Here is a 19,820-nt window from a genome sequence, read left to right on the forward strand (position 1 = left end):
TAGTCAGACAGAACTGAGGAAGCCTTTTGGACGAGAGGTGAAACGTTTTCAAGAATCTTCAAGCAAGTCCAGTTGCCCTTTTCTACCACCCACAGTTTATGGAAACCCTTCATAAAAGTATTGCTGCGGCTCCTAAGGCAGGTTTAGCAACGTGACAGGACGCATCAGAGCTAGGCTACTGCATAGCTGCAGAGAAAAGGAATGCTGGATGTGATGTGATTTGGGACACAGCCAATGAATCCTGTGGGACTTTCCAAAACAACATAAACCCGGAAGTGCAGAGGAAAGTGAACAGACCTATACAACCTTTCCCCAGTTTATCACTTACACACAGAGAGAGATGAACTTTCACTTTCTATCCCGAATGCAGATTCCCCTCCACCTGCACACTGAACATGACTCTAAACATTCAGAGGAACTCCTGTTATAACTCCTGTTATAACCGCATCCACAGAACACCGAGCGCGCGCGCAGACGCTCAGCCGCGGACTGCTTGTTTCCTGCTGCTGGTTGTGATTCTGGGAGCTGAAACTTTAATCACAGCCACACTGCTGTACAACTTCACCCGAGAACTACACACGGTAACACACACACACACACACACACACAGTGAGAGAGTGAGTCTTTCTTTCTTTCTTGTCTGCTTTGTCTTCTATTTCCTGTTTTCCTTCTTTGGTTTCCTGTTTTTGCCTTTCTTTCTTTTTCTATTTCTCTGTCGTTTCTGTCTGCCAGCATAATTCTTGAAGATAATGTCTTTAAATATATTGTCCGTATAACTTCCCTGTATCTTTCTGTAATATCTGAGTAACATCCCTTTAAATTCCCTATAATGGCTCTCTCACATCCGTGGAACATTACTGCAACATTCCGTTAATGTCACTGTTACATTCCTGTAACATTTCTGTAATGTCTCATCTCATCTCATCTCATCATCTGTAGCCGCTTTATCCTTTTACAGGGTCGCAGGCAAGCTGGAGCCTATCCCAGCTGACTTCGGGCGAAAGGCGGGGTACACCCTGGACAAGTCGCCAGGTCATCACAGGGCCGACACATAGACACAGACAACCATTCACACTCACATTCACACCTACGGCCAATTTAGAGTCACCAGTTAACCTAACCTGCATGTCTTTGGACTGTGGGGGAAACCAGAGCACCCGGAGGAAACCCACGCGGACACAGGGAGAACATGCAAACTCCGCACAGAAAGGCCCTCACCGGCCACGAGGCTCGAACCCAGGACCTTCTTGCTGTGAGGCGACAGCGCTAACCACTACACCACCGTGCCGCCCATTCCTGTAATGTCTCTGTAACATCACTGTAACATTCCTGTAATGTCTCTGTAACATCACTGTAACGTTCCTGTAACGTTCCTGTAATGTTTGTGTGACATCACTGAAATGTTCCTGTAACATTCCTGTAATGTCTCTGTAACATCACTGTAACGTTCCTGTAACATTCCTGTAATGTTTGTGTGACGTCACTGAAACGTTCCTGTAACATTACTATAATGTCTCTGACATGTCACTGTAACATTCACTGTCAGAAATAGGGGTACAGTCGGAGTCCCTTTCTGTCGCCATTTACACTAATGTACCCCCTCGGGCTCATTATTGGACATCAAGGTAACTTTGTGCACCTTTTTTTAAGGTCAAAAAGATACATTTCTGTTCCCAAGCAGTATATCTCATCTCATCTCATTATCTGTAGCCGCTTTATCCTGTTCTACAGGGTCGCAGGCAAGCTGGATCCTATCCCAGCTGACTACGGGCGAAAGGCGGGGTTCACCCTGGACAAGTCGCCAGGTCATCACAGGGCTGACACATAGACACAGACAACCATTCACACTCTCATTCACACCTACGGTCAATTTAGAGTCACCAGTTAACCTAACCTGCATGTCTTTGGACTGTGGGGGAAACCGGAGCACCCGGAGGAAACCCACGCGGACACGGGGAGAACATGCAAACTCCACACAGAAAGGCCCTCGCCGGCCACGGGGCTCAAACCCGGACCTTCTTGCTGTGAGGCGACAGCGCTAACCACTACACCACCATGCCGCCCCAAGCAATATATAAAGGGTACAAATGAGTACCTTAGAGGGTACTGCCCCAGTGACAAGCCGTTGTACCTCTAAAGGTACAATAATGTACTTTATTTTCTGAGAGTGTTCCTGTAATGTTTCTGCCATGTCACTGTAACATTTCTGTGACATTCCTGTAACTGTAACAATCCTGTAATTTCTCTGTAACATCTTTGTAATGTTTTGGTGACATTACTGTATCTTTCCTTTCACATTTCTCTGACATTCCTGTAACATCTGTCACGTCACTGTAACGTTTCTGTAACATTACTGTAACTTCACAGGAACATTACGGTAACATTTTTTTAATGTCCCGATAAGGTTCCTGTAACGCCTCAGTAACCTCCCTGTACCATTACAATAATATCCCTGTCCATACCATAATTTTATTGTCTCTGTAACATCTCGACCATGTTCCTGTAATGTCTCTAAAAAGTCCAAGTAATGTTCTTGGACCATCTCTGCATGTTTGATTTCTTTTTCTTTCATTTTCACTTTGTCAGACCACTGAATCTCTCCACCATGACGTCTTCCCCACGGAGTGTCTCCACCAACATGGCCACGATCCAGCAGCGATGCACACCGCAGGTCTGGCAAGCTGCGACTTCATGATGCAAGAACTCCAGAACAGCGTGAATACGGTACCGAGTGGAACCTCACAGCGTTAAAACTTAACAAACTTTAATCCCATAATCATCATAGACATTTGGAGCTTCCAGTGTGGATGAGTGACATATCGTATTAAATTCCACAGAGACTCTTGCTGGACATCCGCAACTCTTTATGGCAGAGTTTAGGAGGTAAATAATATTAATTTTCATGTTCAATTACAAAATATTAAAGATTCAAATCATGATAATTGTGTTACGGTTTGCATAAAAATCTCTTATGAGATATGATATCATAAAGCTGGAATGAAATTGCTTGAAGCATTTTGGCAAGATATCTTGATAATTTCTTAGATAACCTTCTTTATGAATGAAATTTGCCCCGATGAGAATTTACAGCTTAATATTAGCATGTGTGTTTTCTTTTAAATATAAAGTATAAAGCTGGATTCAATTGAAAAAGTGATGTACAGAATTATGGGATTGTCCTCTCTCAAAAGGACCCATTAAAAGAAGAAAGAAGCATCATTCTGAATGAAAAAAGAAAACAGGCTGCCCAGGTAACCATCTGACTGATTGTTACTTTATGATATATTTCACAGAGCACAATATCACACAGGTCTTCAAACCAGCGATACATATCGGGGCAAAGCAGGAGCTCAAACAATATCACCATCTGCAGAGAACAGGTCTGAATAAATAACATCCATCTGCTGACAATAACCCCTTCCATCAATAAATCCCCTTCAAAATGACGTTTTACCTCTAATTTACTTGGATTTTTACCTCAGAATTCATTTACACACTTGAGTACATCAGTTCTACATGACTGAATTGGGTTACACGAACATAGCTTGTTTTTCGCTTGTCCATAATTTGATCAGTGTATTTTCAATATTCTGAAAAATCTAATTCTGGGCTCACACCCAAACTGTGGCTCAAACCCATGACACTGGTGTTGTGTAGCATCCACATTACCGCTGAACTACTCTTCAGCATACGTTCTGATTCCGTGAACTCACTCGACAGAAATAGAAACTTGTTTAAAATTTAGTTTCAGCAATGAAATCACATTGTGATGAGAAATTTAATATTTTTATGGAAACTATCCATGTTTTTTCTTTTAAATATGACCGACCTCATACACTATATTATGGATATATTGTGGATATGTTATATTTTGCAGATATTTTTGCCCCACGTCTTTACATTTTACTTCAGAATTATTTTTGGACTTCTATCTCACTTCAATTTAATAGTAATTTTTCAGATTTTTTTTTTTTCGGGTGTGGGGTTACCTCAGACACTTTTTGTATCTACATCTGTTGTATATGGTTTAGATTTTCACCTCAGATTTTTTTGTGCATTTTTACTTCATACTCTTTTGTATTTTACCTTAGATTTGTTTGGCTTTTATCTCAAAAATACTATTGGATTTTTACCTCAGATTTTTTTTGGGGGATTACCTTCAACATTTTGGATGTGCGGATGTTGTACATTGTTTTGGATTTTCACCTCAGATTTGTTTGGATTTTACCTCAGAAATATTTTTGGATGTTTACCTCAGATTTTTGGGGGGTTATCTGCGATATTTTGTATGTGTGTGTTGTATATTGTTTTGGATTTTCACCTCAGATTTTTTTTTGTATATTTACTTCCTTTTCTTTTGTATTTTACCTCAGATTTGTTTGTATTTTACCTCAGAAATACTTTTAGATGGTTACCTCAGATTTTTGGGGGGGTTATCTGAGATATTTTGTATGTGTGTGTTGTACATTGTTTTGCATTTTCACCTCAGATTGTTTTTTGTATTTTTACTTCAGATTCGTTTGGATTTTATCTCTGATTTCTGAGAATGTTTACCACAAATATTGTGTATATCCATACGTTGTATATGTTTTGGCTTTTTACCTCAGTTTTTTTTTCGTGGGAGGTAACCTCAGATAATTTGTACGTGTGTATAGTGTATATTGTTTTAGATGTTTAAATCAGATTTCTTTGAATTTTACCTCAGAATTACTTTTGAATTTTTACCTAAGATTATTTTGTATATACATATGTCTGTTTTTTTTTTTAACTTCAGATTTGGTGTTTGAGGGGGGCACTTCAGATATTTTGTATACATATATTGTATATTATTCTGGATTTTCACCTCTTATTCTTTTCTATTTTTCACTCAGATTTGTTTGGTTTCTTACCTCAGATCTTTTATATTTTACTTCATATTTATTTGGATTTTTACCAGATTTTTTTTTTTGCTTTTTACCTCAGAATTTTAGTCACTGCGGCTGAGAAAAAACAGGCCCTATGAGCTGGTGTCAAATGATCTCATCTCATTATCTCTAGCCGCTATTTCCTGTTCTACAGGGTCGCAGGCAAGCTGGAGCCTATCCCAGCTGACTACGGGCGAAAGGCGGGGTACACCCTGGACAAGTCGCCAGATCATCACAGGGCTGACACATAGACACAGACAACCATTCACACTCACATTCACACCTACGCTCAATTTAGAGTCACCAGTTAACCTAACCTGCATGTCTTTGGACTGTGGGGGAAACCGGAGCACCCGGAGGAAACCCACGCGGACATGGGGAGAACATGCAAACTCCACACAGAAAGGCCCTCGCCGGCCACGGGGCTCGAACCCGGACCTTCTTGCTGTGAGGCGACAGCACTAACCACTACACCACTGTGCCACCCGTGTCAAATGATTTCAGAGGGAATTTATAGTCATGAGAATGGATGCCTTACATATTAACAAAATAGCTTTTTTGTAATAGTCATATTTATTACTTAGCACCTTTAATTTCTTATCACCAGGTGACTCCCAAGATTCCCGACCCACGTTAGAGCGTCTAAACTGGGAGATCCTGATCGGACAGAGCACTCAGGAGGGACTGACGATCCTCAGTCCTGATGGAGAAGTTGTGGTTCCTCTGGATGGGATTTATTTTGTCTACTCGCAGGTTAATTTCATAACCTTGCACCCGGGACCAGAGCTCCAGCTGGTCCAATACTTGTTCAAGAGAACGGCATCACACCCAGAGCTGATGATGCTTGGCAAAGCTGGAGTGAGTCGGCGTCTTGGTTCTGAGTCCAGTGTGGGTCTGTACTCCAGTCATCAGGGGGCATTGTTTCAGCTTGAGCAAGGCGACAGGCTTTCGCTGTACGTGAGCAACATGGATGCTGTTCTCCTTCAACCAGAGGCGACTTACTTTGGGGCATTTATAATAGACTGACAGTTTATACAGGAATCTCAGGCAGTGTCCTTATTTCCTTGCATTCAATGTAGCCCAATGATACAAAGCCTTTGGCTTGACCAAAAAAAAAAAGCCCCTGACTGGCAAGAGGTTCAAATCCAGCCACTAAATTGTAATCCCACTTTTTTGAGAGACAATGGCTCAAAAATAGAATTAGAGTAACACAACACAGAAAATACTGACTTAATGTTTAAAATTTGAAACAATTCTGTAGCAGTAATTTCAACAGATATTGAGCAAACATCAAGGTCAGCTGCCCTAATAACACTAACCTGCGAACAAACTTCTTAGTAGACTATCGAGCTCCTTATAGATAACATTAACCAGTGATATTGAAACAGCTAGCTCACATAAACTAACCAACTTTTATCAAATGCTCAACTGATAATGTTGATCAAATGAGATAGCTAGCTTGACTTAACAGCTAATTCTTGTATTTCACTTAGTTTTAAATCTAACAAAACTCTGATTTGTATTTTGTCAGGTCACTAATTATATACTGTATAACGTAAATAATTATAGGACCACAGTAGACCTTTTATTAATTTTTTTAAAATTAAATATTTAAATGAGGAGAAAAACAAGCTGCTCAAAAGTAAGTGTCCCCAAGGCCTAAATAAGGTTTTTAATCTGTAATATAAAGGGATTTTCCTTAATATAATGGTGTTATTTTAAATATTAAAATCATGAAAAGAAGGGGAAAAAAAAAAACAACCCACGAACATATTGCATGCTACTTCAACAAGGTCAGTTTTTCCAAGATCCAGGACAATGCCAAAGTCTGTCTTAAAAAAAAAAAACCTTAATTCAAATTGTTTCAATTTTCAAATAAAAAAAAAAAAATTCTGACACCAAACATGCCCTGGCTGAGTGACTTAATTTGGGTTTAGGAGGAACTAAAGCACTTTTCTTAAAATAACAAAAAGACCAGGACCAAGCTCAATACAACACTGAATCCCGGACTTTTTATTGTGAGCCGTTTTATAAATGCAGGTATTTCAGACAAAAATGAATTCACTATGTCTATATAAAAAAGTACATGGGATGAAATACGAAATTTGAAGGGGAAAAAAAAAAAAAAAAAAGAGAAGGGATATCACATTAATATGGAAAAACAAAAGCTCTATACAAAACCCCATGAAGGGTACAACACAATAAATCTTCAAGAGAAAAATCATACCAAGGACTTTGTCTAAGCTTAAAAGAAACTTTGCACAGTTTTAAAATGTGTTTGATGAAACTAGCAAATTCATGAGTTGGACTTAAAAATATTGTACAGTATGCATGTGTTTAAAAAAAAAAAACAATGACAAAAAAAAAAAAAACCTTGAGAGAAGTGCGCGTCCTGGGCTCTCAGAATCTGCGCCGTTTGTAGTCAACAGGTGGGCCAGGACGTGGAAACGGCAGAGGAAGTCCACCTGCATTTCCTCCAGTACCCTGTAAAGATAGACAGAGAGAAAAAAACCCACATGAGGCTAAGTCAGTAAGCCATTTCCAGCAACATCCCAAATACAGGGGACAACCCCCTAATATTTTGTGATCGTTATTGGATACTGTATTTTAGATATTTATGTGAATTGCAACATCATACCTCATTGGCAGCCATGTTGGGTGATCCTCCTGGTGCAGGGTTTCCTCCCATTGAGGTCCTGTTCATGGGAAGGCCTTGACCTTTAACACCAGAATGAGTACAACCCATTAAAAAAAAGGATTTAAAAAAATAAATAAATAAAAAACAAACATTACATATGAACGATAGTAGCAGCTGAAATGAGACACAGCTGGGACAGAATGAAAAAATAAATACATGAACGAGTGAGGGATGCACCGATTCGGGAGGAAGAAAGTTAAAAAAAAAAAAAAAAAGACATCCATGTGAGAGCAGGATGAATTAAAAAAAAAAAAAAAAAACACCCAACCCAAGAGTCAAGGTGGGAAGGTGTAAAAGAATAAGGAAGAAGTCAAAGAGGAAGCCATACAACAAGTGAGAATAAAGGAGGGAAGATGTGAAAGGATGAGTTACATAACTGAGAAAGCAAGGTATGAAAAAGAGGAAGAACTGTTTCGTGTCAGATCAGTGTTGTGTCGTCGAGTCTCACCTCCCATGTGCATCCTCATGTCCTGCTCCCTCTGCGACAAACAAAAACGAGTGTTAACACGGGGAGTATGAGGATGAGTATAAAACTCTAAACGCGGTGATTCACATTTAAGCTCCGCGTCGAACATCTTAAAACATGAGATTGCGTTTGATTGACCACTAGGGGTCGCTGTGATGCGAAAGAGTCAGAGGATCGGCTGTGTATTTTCTCTTCACAGCAAACCGCGTGCGCACATACACACACCAAGTTAATTTTTCACCATGTAAAAAATTCCCCACTATTTGCTGTAATAAGAAATTACTAATATATTGTGCGAAATCAATGCTCTTTTCCTGCAGCTAGTGCACTTAAAAACCTGCTACCTTATTTGTGCATTTTCTTCTCATCTCTTATTGTGCAGAGTATACACCTGTGTGTGTGTGTACCTTTTCGCCAAAGTTTGCTCCAGTGCCCTGCTGTCTCCTCATCAGCTCCTCGGTGTGAGCTCTGATCTCCTCGTCCCTGCGGCGCCGCTCCTCCTCCTGACGCAGCTCCAGCTGCTTCCTCTTCTGCACCTCTTGGTTGTGCGCCTCCTCCATACGCCTCAGCTCCTCCTGCCTCCTCAACAGATCTGAGAGAGAGAGAGAGAGAGAGAGAGAGAGAGGAAAAAAAATGTGAGAAACTCTATGCGCCGAGTCACTAAGTGAAAGATGGAGAGCTAAACAAGGGAAGTGAGGGATGGAGTGAACAAGTGATTCGGGAAAGAAATATAAAAATGGGATGAACAAGCAAAGATATGAAGCGCGTGTGTGTGTGTGTGTGTTTGGAAGGAAGGAGGTTGTGGGACTCACCCTGTCTCATGAGCATGACCTGATGCTCGTGCCTGGCTGCCTCCATCTCCTGCTCCAGTTTCTCCTGCGCCTCCTTGATGTTCCTGTCCACCTGCTCAAACTGCTGCTTCTCCATCTCCATGAGAGCCTTCCAGCGCATAGCATACTCGTACTCGAACGAGCCGGGCTGGGCGAAGCGCGGGGGCTGCTCACGCTCCCTGACAACACACACAATGAGAAAGACTTCAATATTACGATCAAGTGCTCAGACAAGTGAAGTGTGTATGTACACATTTCAACAACTACAGCTATTTTGGTAAAACAGATTGGACCAGTTGGGCTATCTGAAATTGTGTGAGAGAGACTCACTTGTGGTACTGTGGGTTTTTGCTGACGAGCCTCTCTGGAAGTCCTTCATCTTCATCCAACTGCTCCATCGGTTCCACTGTCACGGGCCGAGGAAACCTGGAATTACACCAACAGCGTCACTTACACATAACCGGGCCCGTGCCGATACTGAAACTTTCAAAGAAAAGGTAACTCTGTTTAATCATAACTTCCCCCTCCTCATACAGCAAATCAAAATGTTTACTTCAGAAGGAGGCATCTCTCTCTTTCTCTCTGACAGATTTAACCTTCCATCAGAGAGGAAATGTATAAAATATTGCAGTGTCACTAACGATGTAAGGAGGAAAGCTCCATCAGTGCAGCGGTCCAGGGCTTTCCGGGCTGAAGGTTTGTTGGCGAACTCCACGATGCCCTTCCCTGTGGGCCGGCCACGGTCGTCCACAATCACAATGGCGCGCTCGATGGGGCCGAACATGGAGAAGGACTCCTCCAGCAGCTCATTGGATACAAACTGAGGCAGGTTCTTCACAGAGAGCGCAGCACCATGAGTGGCAAAGCGCACGCGGATCGGACGGCCACGGAACATTGTGTCATCCAGCTCAGCTTTGGCGATGTCCGCGAGGGTCTTAGTTTCCTGGAGACATTGATTTGTAAGTAAGTAAGTAAATAAATAAATAAACTCCTTTGAGACTCACTATACATGTGAAACCATCATTCTGCACACATTCACTCAGTGCTAAGCTGCTGCTCTTACCAGGCGGATGAACCCAAAACCTCGGTCCTTGTTGATAAAGATCTCAGAGGGTTTGCCATATTTGGAGAAGAGCTTCTCCACTTCCTCTTCAGAGGTGCCAGCAGGCAGGTTGCCCACAAACAGCCGGCTGCGCTGCGTGTACGTCTTCTCCCCGGGCTTCTTAAAGCTCGTCAGGTCAATGGTCAGACCAGCATCTGAGGAACAACAGACACTTCAAGATAAAGATGACTTTTCACCTGTGGCAAAAAAAGAAAACAAGTCTAAAGCCAGTTTTAGAACAGCGCAGGGAGCAGGTTCTTACTCGGGCTCTGTTGTTCTCCGACATCCGTGTGCTGCCCGTTGCTGTCCATTCCTGGAGGCTTCCTGTCATGCTGCGGGTTCAGCTGCTGCCTCACCGGGCCGTGATTATGCTGATCGGGACGACCTCCTCGGTTTCCTTGCATCTAAGAATGAACAGAACCAGTCAACATCTACATAACAAATACAACTTGGAACGATTGTGGATTACATGAGCAGAAATCTGATAGAAATGCAAGTTTTCAGCTCTGATGGTCACAGGATGACCCCCAACATGGCAGCCACCATGTCAGGACCACGAAAAGGAGAATTTAAGAATTACAATCATCCAAGTAGACATGATTCAGAAATCCCCCCCCACAAATAAATAAACAAATGAATGCTTGCTGTTGGTCCTTTGCTTGAATCTTTCAAGCTACGAATATTTATTTATTTATTCCCTCCCCCCAAGCTAACTTCAATCAGGTTAAATCCTAAATAGATCTCCAGAGCTCCAAACTCCCTTTATGACCCCAGGGCGAAATAATGACTGATGTGCGCCCTATAAACTGCCATTCAGGATTCGGCCAATAAAAAGCTGTACATAAATAAACAGCAGGTTTTTATTCATCAAACCAGGCAGTCGGTTTCATTTCAATTCACGAAGATAATTCAAAAATACAGTTCCTATATTCTGTTGCTAAATTACTGACTTCACACACAATCTCAATATTGGAATTGATTAGCATCCGCGGCTAAGCAGTAATGCTAACCCGAACAGAGGCTCCTCGGCTCTCCTTAAACACTTGCAACGACTGAAGAATGACAAAGTGCTAATTATCGAAATATTTCATTTAAAAACAGTACTACACTCATTTTATCGGTTTTGGTTAAATATATAAAAACATCCTCACCTTAACGGACTATAAATATTCCTTTAAAAACCGGTCACACGCACAAAAGTAGCCTCGACCACAAAGAGCTGAAGGGGCGGGGCGACTCACAACCTAACATGCTTTCTTTAGTAACAGTTCATTCGTTGCTGTTCGGGGTTCTGATTGGATCAAATAACAGTCACTCACGTGACGCAGGAAAGTTTGAGCCTTTTGATTGGTAGAAATCCGTTTCGAAACGCTCAGTGGATTCTTATTGGGTTTTGCGCGGCGGAAATGACGTCGTCGTTGCCGAGTTAGTGAGCGGTGCAGAAGTAGCAGAAAAGATTAAATTTGCGTCCCCACGCGGTGGCTAATATGTATATAATATTTTTGTATTAAGGAATTTTTTTAATACATTTAAACGTTATGTTAAAAATATTACCTTGCTGGTTTTTTTTTCTGAATTCATGTCTTTGTGTGTCGTAGTTTTGGGCTATGTATTCTCACGAATTAACTAATAACATAAACAACAACACTAGGCTACTATTACTCCTACTACTAACAATAATAATAATAATACAGTATTATTTATAAATTAACCTAATAATATGTATTAGATAAATGGTAGTTATGGCCGTTAAAGGGGCTGGCTCAGCCTTCCCAGAATCCCCTGCACTAAGTAGCGAGTCGCCATTTTATATGCAAGTCTCATTCATCTCATTATCTGTAGCCGCTTTATCCTGTTCTACAGGGTCGCAGGCAAGCTGGAGCCTATCCCAGCTGACTACGGGCGAAAGGCGGGGTACACCCTGGACAAGTCGCCAGGTCATCACAGGGCTGACACATAGACACAGACAACCATTCACACTCACATTCACACCTACGGTCAATTTAGAGTCACCAGTTAACCTAACCTGCATGTCTTTGGACTGTGGGGGAAACCGGAGCACCCGGAGGAAACCCACGCGGACACGGGGAGAACATGCAAACTCCGCACAGAAAGGCCCTCGCCGGCCACGGGGCTCGAACCCAGACCTTCTTGCTGTGAGGCGACAGCGCTAACCACTACACCACCGTGCCGCCCTTTATATGCAAGTGATGTTCCAAAAACAATCCGGCAACATCGAAGCCATAAAGCTTAAAATGTAGCGTGAAATTGAAGATGCTCTGTGAAAGTATCGATATTTTAAATTCTTTCACCCGATCCATTCTGTTTCTGTCTGATTATTCGGTTGTAATGGCTCCGATCTGGCTTCGGCTGCCTCGTATGCAGCTGCGATGGAAAGAAGAAATGACTTATTTTGTTCAGAGCTTCCCTGACCAACACGGACATGAAGAAAAGCTTAAAGATGCATTTCTCAAGACTAATTTACACCAGAACCGTGTGTGACGCATTTTTCAGTTGTCTGTCTCACGTCCATCTTTTGTTACAGAGAGAAATCCATGGGAATCAGTGCAGTAATTTAGACCGGTTGCGCTTTAAGCTTGCACCAAGTCTGCTGCTCTATTCTTGAATCTTGAAAATTGTGCTTCAGAAACGGAGGCAGTATAAATATGGCAAACACATAAATAGAGGATGTTGCATCGTGGCGTATAGATATGAAGTTTATCTTCAAGTGGTGAATGTATATATCACAAGTGAGCAAAGAGAACGAGTGGAATGTTTTCAACACAAGAAGAGAAGCTTCATATTTTAGCACCACCATGTAATATTCTTTATATTATATGGACACATCCACAAAAAAATAAACAAAAACGCAAGTTAATCAAAAGCATTTTAATTTTGAACCTGTTCACCATTTTGATAACGTGTGATTAGTCAGTGGGAAAACACTGGGAGTGATGTCATTGGAGTGAAATATTGGGAATTATTATACATATGGGCCACTTTTTCCATGGAATAAAAACATGTGTTCTGTTCCCTTCTAGTGGGTTTATTGATGGCATGCAATATTGTTAGCATATCGCTTATCATCCGTGTATTACACCACTCTCCCCAATGGAGAATGAGTGTGCAATATTGTTATAATATTGCATGTTGTCAAGACCACACGATGTCACACATCGGAGCTCATGTGAAGATCCAATGGCAAAACTTTTCTGTTGTGCATGCACACAATCGTTTCTTTGTCGGCCAGGAAAGAGAGAAGACGAGGCTAATCCAATGCGAGGTTTAAGCACTACATAAATAAACTGAAAAATGAAACTAAAGATGCACTGAACACCCGAAAGGCTACCAAAACTCCATTATATATTCTTCAAGCAGCACAACTTTATTCATCACACACTTGAGAAATTTCATCTCTGCATTTAACCCATCTGAAGCAGTGAACACACACATGCGCACACACGTGAGCAATGAGCACACACACATACCCAGAGCAGTGGGCAGCCATGCTAACAGTGCCCGGGGAGCAGCTGGGAGTTCAGTGCCTCGCTCAAGGGCACCTCAGCCCAAGGCCGTCCCATATTAACTGCATGTCTTTGGATTGTGGGGGAAACCGGAGCACCCAGAGGAAACCCACACAGACACGGGGAGAACATGAAACTCCACACAGAAAGGCCCTCACCGGCCACTGGGCTCGAACCCGGACCTTCTTGCTGTGAGGCGACCGTGCTAACCACTACACCACCGTGCTGCCCGTATTTACAAGAGAAAAACATACCAACGGACATCGAAAAACTGGAAAAGAGACACGTCAGAGATCTAAAACTTCTGCGCTAGCGAGTGACTGTGACAGTTTGTAAACAAACATGGCCACAAAGTTTGCTTCGTTAAAAGCGGAAGATTTTTAAAGAATTTTGGCTGCCAGGTTGCTCCGTTGTGTGAAGCTGTCGATGTTGATTTTAAAAGTAATGAAGTAAATGACATTGGGAAATGAAGACTTAAGTCTGAGTGAAAAATGCTGTGGAAAGTGTGCATGGAAGAAGAGTCTTGGGACAGAAATCTTAGTTTCTTGGTCATTAGCCTGTGCTACTAATGAACGCTACATCGGCTGGAAGGTGACTTCACTGCCATGCTAACAGTGCCAACTTGTGGGTAATCTAGCCTTGGCCTTTGAGAATGCTGATATGAAGAGAGTGTGTATGTATTATAATAATAATAATGGCTTTTTTGTGGTCTATCAGCTATATTCCATTCAGCTACTCGTCTTGGACTCGTTCAGTATCATGCTAGCTGAATGGAATATATCTGATACACCACCCAATGCCAGCCAATATTATTTAAATATGTCACTCAGATCCGCGATGTAGGCGGCACGGTGGTGTAGTGGTTAGCGCTGTCGCCTCACAGCAAGAAGGACCGGGTTCGAGCCCCGTGGCCAGTGAGGGCCTTTCTGTGCGGAATTTACATGTTCTCCCCGTGTCCGCGTGGGTTTCCTCCGGGTGCTCCGGTTTCCCCCACAGTCCAAAGACATGCAGGTTAGGTTAACTGGTGACTCTAAATTGAGCGTAGGTGTGAATGTGAGTGTGAATGGTTGTCTGTGTCTATGTGTCAGCCCTGTGATGACCTGGCAACTTGTCCAGGGTGTACCCCGCCTTTCGCCCGTAGTCAGCTGGGATAGGCTCCAGCTTGCCTGCGACCCTGTAGGACAGGATAAAGCGGCTACAGAAAATGAGATGAGATGAGAATAACATCATACAATAAAGGGAATAGGGCGGCACGGTGGTGTAGTGGTTAGCGCTGTTGCCTCACAGCAAGAAGGTCCGGGTTCGAGCCCCATGGCCGGCGAGGGCCTTTCTGTGCGGAGTTTGCATGTTCTCCCCGTGTCCGCGTGGGTTTCCTCCGGGTGCTCCGGTTTCCCCCACAGTCCAAAGACATGCAGGTTAGGTTAACTGGTGACTCTAAGTTGACCGTAGGTGTGAATGTGAGTGTGAATGGTTGTCTGTGTCTATGTGTCAGCCCTGTGATGACCTGGCGACTTGTCCAGGGTGTACCCCGCCTTTCGCCCGTAGTCAGCTGGGATAGGATCCAGCTCGCCTGCGACCCTGTAGAACAGGATAAAGTGGCTAGAGATAATGAGATGAGATGAATAAAGGGAATATTTTTGGAATTTTTAAAAAATTACTAATTATGTGTACAATGGGAAATGACCTGACGGTTTCCATGAAACCTTCATCCATTTCTTCTTCTTCTTCTTATTATTATTATTATTATTATTATTACAACTTGACGCGCTTCCAGAAAAAACTTTACAGATTCTTGCAAACACACAGGTCATGAATTCCATGAAACCAGAGCTGAGTCCCACACCAGAGACTTTAGACTCTTGTCAATTTAATTTAATCTGATTAAACACTCAGAAACAGCTGGAATCAGTCTCTGGACCTCTGTTCAACTATTTTACAGACATCATAACCATTACAAAACTTCTGAAGGGTTGCTCTGAGTGTGTTTCATCCCCAACAGGAAAACTGAACACTCTTAGCCTATACAGTATATATCTCTGTTATATTCTTGGATGAACCCTTAAGAACCTTTAATTATCCAATGAACCCTTTAATCAAAGCATGTGTGCATTAACTGGGTAAGTGTGCAATAAACACTGCACATTAATGTTCAGGAATTTCTCCTCGATAGACAGAACCTACCAGGGAAAAAATGTCCTTAAATTGTTTGATACTTGGGTAAATCTGAGGAAAAGTGTTCATGAAGTGTCTTTAAGGGTTCTTCAGTTAAGTTAATTATATTATTTTATATTATATTTAGAAAAAAACACAACAAAATACAAATAATATAATGTAATTTCTTTCTTTCTCTATCTTTGTGTTTCATTCATTCATTCTCCATCTTTCTTTCTTTCTTTCTTTCTTTCTTTCTTTCTTTCTTTGTGTTTCTTTCTTTCTCCATGTTTGTTTCATTCATTCTCCATCCGTTCTTTCTTTCTTTCTTTCTTTCTTTCTTTCTTTCTTTCTTTCTTTCTTTCTTTCTTTCTTTCTTTCTCCATGTTTGTGTTTCATTCATTCTCCATTCTTTCTTTCTTTCTTTCTTTCTTTCTTTCTCCATCTTTGTTTCATTCATTCTGCATCTTTCTTTCTTTCTTTCTTTCTTTCTTTCTTTCTTTCTTTCTTTCTTTCTTTCTTTCTTTCTCCATGTTTGTGTTTCATTCATTCTCCATTCTTTCTTTCTTTCTTTCTTTCTTTCTTTCTTTCTTTCTTTCTTTCTTTCTCCATCTTTGTTTCATTCATTCTGCATCTTTCTTTCTTTCTTTCTTTCTTTCTTTCTTTCTTTCTCCATTTCTTTCTTTCTTTCTTTCTTTCTTTCTTTCTTTCTTTCTTTCTTTCTTTCTTTCTTTCTCCATCTCTTTCTTTCTTTATTTCTTTCTCCATGTTTTTCATTCATTTTCTTTCTTTCTCCATCTTTGTTTCATTCATTCTCCATCTTTCTTTCTTTCTTTCTTTCTTTCTTTCTTTCTTTCTTTCTTTCTTTCTGTCTTCTTCCCATCAGTATGTTCACTCAAACGCAGCCCCTCCTCCTCTCTCGCTCTCTCTCTCCCCCCAGTGGTCACATATAGCAATAATATTAATAATCGCGCTTACACGTGATGTCAGAGTCATGTGACCATACCCGGAAGTGAATATCTTCTCGTTTCACTGGAATGCTAGAGTGCAGAATTACGTTTGTTTACACATTAAATTAAAAACGTTTTAAAGTAATTTTCCAAGTTGAAGATGCAGAACTACGACAAGGCTCCTCTCGGCTCCAGGCCCGACCCTGCGGCGGACAGCAGAGGGTAAATGTAATCCTGCTTTAATGGTGGAGAGGAGTCCCGGTTAGCGTTAGCAGCACTGCAGTGACATAAAACACGAGTGAGGGATTTGAGGTGAAGGAAATAAAGATATTTAGTCATTTTAGAGGAGAAAAAGCATTGTATTTAGAGAAAGTGTACAGAAGAGGAGGAAGCGGCGTTTACTGAACTGACTGGAAGATTCCAGACAGGAACTGCACTGCTTCTGATGCACGCGCTTTGAATGAATTCGCTGAAATGAGATTCTCTCTCTCTCTCTGTCTGTGTCTCTCTGACTGTCTGTGTCTCTCTGTCTGTCTGTCTGTCTGTGTCTCTCTGTCTGTGTCTCTCTGTCTGTCTCTCTCAGGAATGATGGATCGTTACTCACAGTCCTGAAGACGTTGCTGTTTTTCACCATCCTGATGATCACTTTGCCCATTGGACTCTACTTCGCTTCTAAAAAATATTTGTTTGAAGGTTTGTTTTGCGTTCATACCCACTTCCACATGAAACCTTCCATGTTGTGTTACCAGGCAAAAAAGCATAAACTCCATTGTCTGCAGTGAAGATGTTGGAAAATGACGGCTTCACGTCAAAGCACTGATCCTGGAGACTCCTTCCGTAAACGTTCCATCAGCATCTCCTGGGAGAAAGCTTCACCATGTCAATGATTACATGTTTTTTTTTCATTATAGAAACTAGACACAATAACATGAGTGTTTTACCAAAAAAACCAGTGATTTGACCCTTTCCCTGATACACTCACACTCTCTCTCTCAGGATCTCTGGGTTACTCCAACAACGACAGCTACTTCTACGCCGCCATCTTGGCTGTGGTGGCTGTGCACGTGGTCCTGGCGCTGTTTGTTTATGTGGCCTGGAATGAGGGATCGCGGCAGTCGAGGGAAGGAAAGCAGGACTGAGGGAGAGGAAAGAGGATTCGGAGAAGTCGAAGGAGAACGAGAGAGAAACCAGCTTTTTGATTCTGTTAAAAAATGAGTGAGAGATGAGTGAAACACAGGAGAGTTCTGATGCAGTGAAAACACTTCTACTGTCCACATGTACCAACAAGGTCAGAGGTCTCTATCAAGCCTGAGGAGTGTGATGTAGAATGTGAAGCGTTCCTCTAGAGAAGATTGTACGATTCTCTGTGAAGCTGGACAACAGTGTTTTCCTTAATTGAAAGAACTCCAAGCTTTTTCTGAGGTGAAGAACCTATAATTATCCCCTGAACACGTCAAGAATAAATTTTTTTCTCATCCCAGCTCCTCCATCCACATAGAAACTGGGTTCTTTAAAAGGTTAAAGGTTCTTTGGCTCCAGTAAGAAGCCACTCTGTTGTCCGGTTTTACACAGAACCTTTTCAGGCTTTCCCCAGAGGAACATCCGAACAATTCTTTCATGCTTCTGAACTTTTTCAGAGTGTAGCTGAGGAACCCTGTGGAATGTGAATGGTGCTTTAAAAAAAAAAAAATTCCAATCTGACCATTTTGTGATCTCAGTACAGGACTTAGTCTGGTTCCAGAAAGTGCTAGAATGTTGTTTCGAGTGAAGCCGTCGATTAAAACTGAACAGTGATGGATCGTGTTAGTGTAGATTAGATGAATAGATAGATCAGACTCAGAATAACACATTTGATCTGAATGTTATCCTTAAAGCATAGAATGAATGCTTGATCTTTGTGCTCATTATTCTGTTTCATGTCTTGTTCTCCTCCTTCTGTGCAGTGCAGTCTGAGAAATGTCCTGAATATCATTGTTATTACATCATGTACGCTGTTTTTTAAACTAATAACTGATGTTTGTATGATGATTCGAGGGCCCATGAATGGACCTCTGCCCCAAAAAATTAAATAAAATAGTTGCAGACAAAAAAAAATGCTCATAAAAACAGGTCACGTGATGATAATTTTCCATTTTTACCAGATTTTTTTTACTTTAAGAAAATGAGAAATGAACGCAACAGTAAGTGGTGCACGATCACAACACGTCTCTTTCTTTCAGAAACATTTTTGTGGTTACTGCCTTATAGAGGTGAAGCCACTTTGTCACTGTGTTGTAATAAGAATGAGTGGAACAATAGCGCACTGCGCATAAGCATTACAATCACCAGAATGGCGAATCGTGATCTTGATTCAGCACTTATCCTGATCGAGTTCAATTACCTGTTATACATCTTGATAAACTTTGGAACCAATCAGAACCAGAAACGAAACAAGAGAAACCTCGTTATAACTTCGTAGTATCGGAGGATAATCAGCAGATATAAAGATACACAAAATTCACCTTGTGGTTCACCAAGGCTACTGATTTGATATCAACTAAGTGGTGTTTATTTTAAGAAAACTTGCCTTTTGATTATCACAGGTTTTGTTTGGTCCTTCTGAAAGGTTAAATGAAAGGTTTTGTAAGTTTTTTTTTTTTTTAAGCTTTTTGGCGTAAATATTTACACCAAGAATTCCAGCTATTCAACAAAAACTTGAGAAGGCAGCAAAGACAACGTCCGAATCTTTTGAGCGATCCACTTGGTTTGCAATTACAAAAGTTCCATGTGGGAACAAATCAGCTCCTTCAGGGGATAACTGAGCCCTTTCGAGGGATTATTTGTCTTCATCTTTACACTACACTTGTGAAACAAAATGTGCTCATTAGTACTAAATAATGCTTTGAAGATAATTCATGAACAAGTGCTTTCTTTCTTACTATTTTGAAAATAGATCTCGTTCACAGCACTGGATTTTGAACAAAACAGAGTAAACAAAATTGGGAACCAAAATATTCCAGCCCTGATGCTGCTCGCAGCTTGGTGATGCTTGTAAGAGATGAGGCGAGTAGAATTGATAACGTATATATGCGATATCTGTGAAGAAACTCAGTCGTCCAGGTACATAGTAATCTGTGGTTGGTTGAAGAGAGCAACTGGACTTGCTTGACGATTCTTGAAAACATTTCGCCTCTCCTCCGAAAGGCATCCTCAGTT

The 19,820-nt window shown here is 41.4% G+C and overlaps 3 protein-coding genes across 4 annotated transcripts; 2 read left to right on the forward strand and 1 right to left on the reverse strand.

Moving 5' to 3' along the window:
* The first annotated feature begins 225 nt into the window (after positions 1-225).
* Positions 226-9,904, forward strand: tnfsf10l4 (tumor necrosis factor (ligand) superfamily, member 10 like 4). 2 transcript variants are annotated; one of them, XR_009651886.1, is made up of 6 exons: positions 226-581; positions 2,587-2,724; positions 2,838-2,883; positions 3,294-3,380; positions 5,512-9,395; positions 9,488-9,904. XR_009651886.1 is itself a non-coding variant. In XM_060912922.1 (5 exons), the coding sequence occupies exons 1-5, from the start codon at positions 396-398 to the stop codon at positions 5,928-5,930; spliced, it is 876 nt and encodes a 291-aa protein (XP_060768905.1). In that variant the 5' UTR covers positions 226-395; the 3' UTR covers positions 5,931-9,904. The 2 variants fall into 2 exon arrangements, 1 of the variants encoding a protein (XP_060768905.1); XM_060912922.1 differs by having other exon boundaries at positions 5,512-9,904.
* nono (non-POU domain containing, octamer-binding) lies at positions 6,548-11,256 on the reverse strand. Its single transcript, XM_060912921.1, has 10 exons — positions 11,152-11,256; positions 10,263-10,404; positions 9,962-10,155; positions 9,540-9,841; positions 9,229-9,324; positions 8,881-9,077; positions 8,476-8,660; positions 8,051-8,081; positions 7,543-7,622; positions 6,548-7,388 (listed from the first exon to the last, which is right to left on the reverse strand). Exons 2-10 carry the CDS (start codon positions 10,402-10,404, stop codon positions 7,305-7,307), a joined length of 1,311 nt encoding a protein of 436 aa, XP_060768904.1. The 5' UTR covers positions 11,152-11,256; the 3' UTR covers positions 6,548-7,304.
* Positions 11,257-16,675: 5,419 nt separating this feature from the next.
* On the forward strand, positions 16,676-18,731 carry vma21 (vacuolar ATPase assembly factor VMA21). Its single transcript, XM_060912925.1, has 3 exons — positions 16,676-16,847; positions 17,209-17,318; positions 17,622-18,731. The coding sequence occupies exons 1-3, from the start codon at positions 16,786-16,788 to the stop codon at positions 17,762-17,764; spliced, it is 315 nt and encodes a 104-aa protein (XP_060768908.1). The 5' UTR covers positions 16,676-16,785; the 3' UTR covers positions 17,765-18,731.
* Positions 18,732-19,820: the final 1,089 nt, after the last annotated feature.

The sequence above is a fragment of the Neoarius graeffei genome, chromosome 28, assembly GCF_027579695.1.
Source record: "Neoarius graeffei isolate fNeoGra1 chromosome 28, fNeoGra1.pri, whole genome shotgun sequence".
Taxonomy (NCBI): domain Eukaryota; kingdom Metazoa; phylum Chordata; class Actinopteri; order Siluriformes; family Ariidae; genus Neoarius; species Neoarius graeffei.

What these genes read in the sequence shown, in the direction of transcription:
- tnfsf10l4 (XM_060912922.1), top strand. Translation starts at nt 396, where the DNA reads ATGACTCTAAACATTCAGAGGAACTCCTGTTATAACTCCTGTTATAAC. An exon ending in TCACCCGAGAACTACACACG is followed by an intron (nt 582 to 2,586) that starts GTAACACACACA and finishes TCACTTTGTCAG; the next exon opens with ACCACTGAATCTCTCCACCA. An exon ending in TCCAGAACAGCGTGAATACG is followed by an intron (nt 2,725 to 2,837) that starts GTACCGAGTGGA and finishes TAAATTCCACAG; the next exon opens with AGACTCTTGCTGGACATCCG.
- nono (XM_060912921.1), bottom strand. Translation starts at nt 10,404, where the DNA reads ATGCAAGGAAACCGAGGAGGTCGTCCCGATCAGCATAATCACGGCCCG. An exon ending in CGGAGAACAACAGAGCCCGA is followed by an intron (nt 10,156 to 10,262) that starts GTAAGAACCTGC and finishes GTTGTTCCTCAG; the next exon opens with ATGCTGGTCTGACCATTGAC. An exon ending in AAAAACCCACAGTACCACAA is followed by an intron (nt 9,078 to 9,228) that starts GTGAGTCTCTCT and finishes GTGTGTTGTCAG; the next exon opens with GGAGCGTGAGCAGCCCCCGC.
- vma21 (XM_060912925.1), top strand. Translation starts at nt 16,786, where the DNA reads ATGCAGAACTACGACAAGGCTCCTCTCGGCTCCAGGCCCGACCCTGCG. An exon ending in CCTGCGGCGGACAGCAGAGG is followed by an intron (nt 16,848 to 17,208) that starts GTAAATGTAATC and finishes TGTCTCTCTCAG; the next exon opens with GAATGATGGATCGTTACTCA. An exon ending in TAAAAAATATTTGTTTGAAG is followed by an intron (nt 17,319 to 17,621) that starts GTTTGTTTTGCG and finishes TCTCTCTCTCAG; the next exon opens with GATCTCTGGGTTACTCCAAC.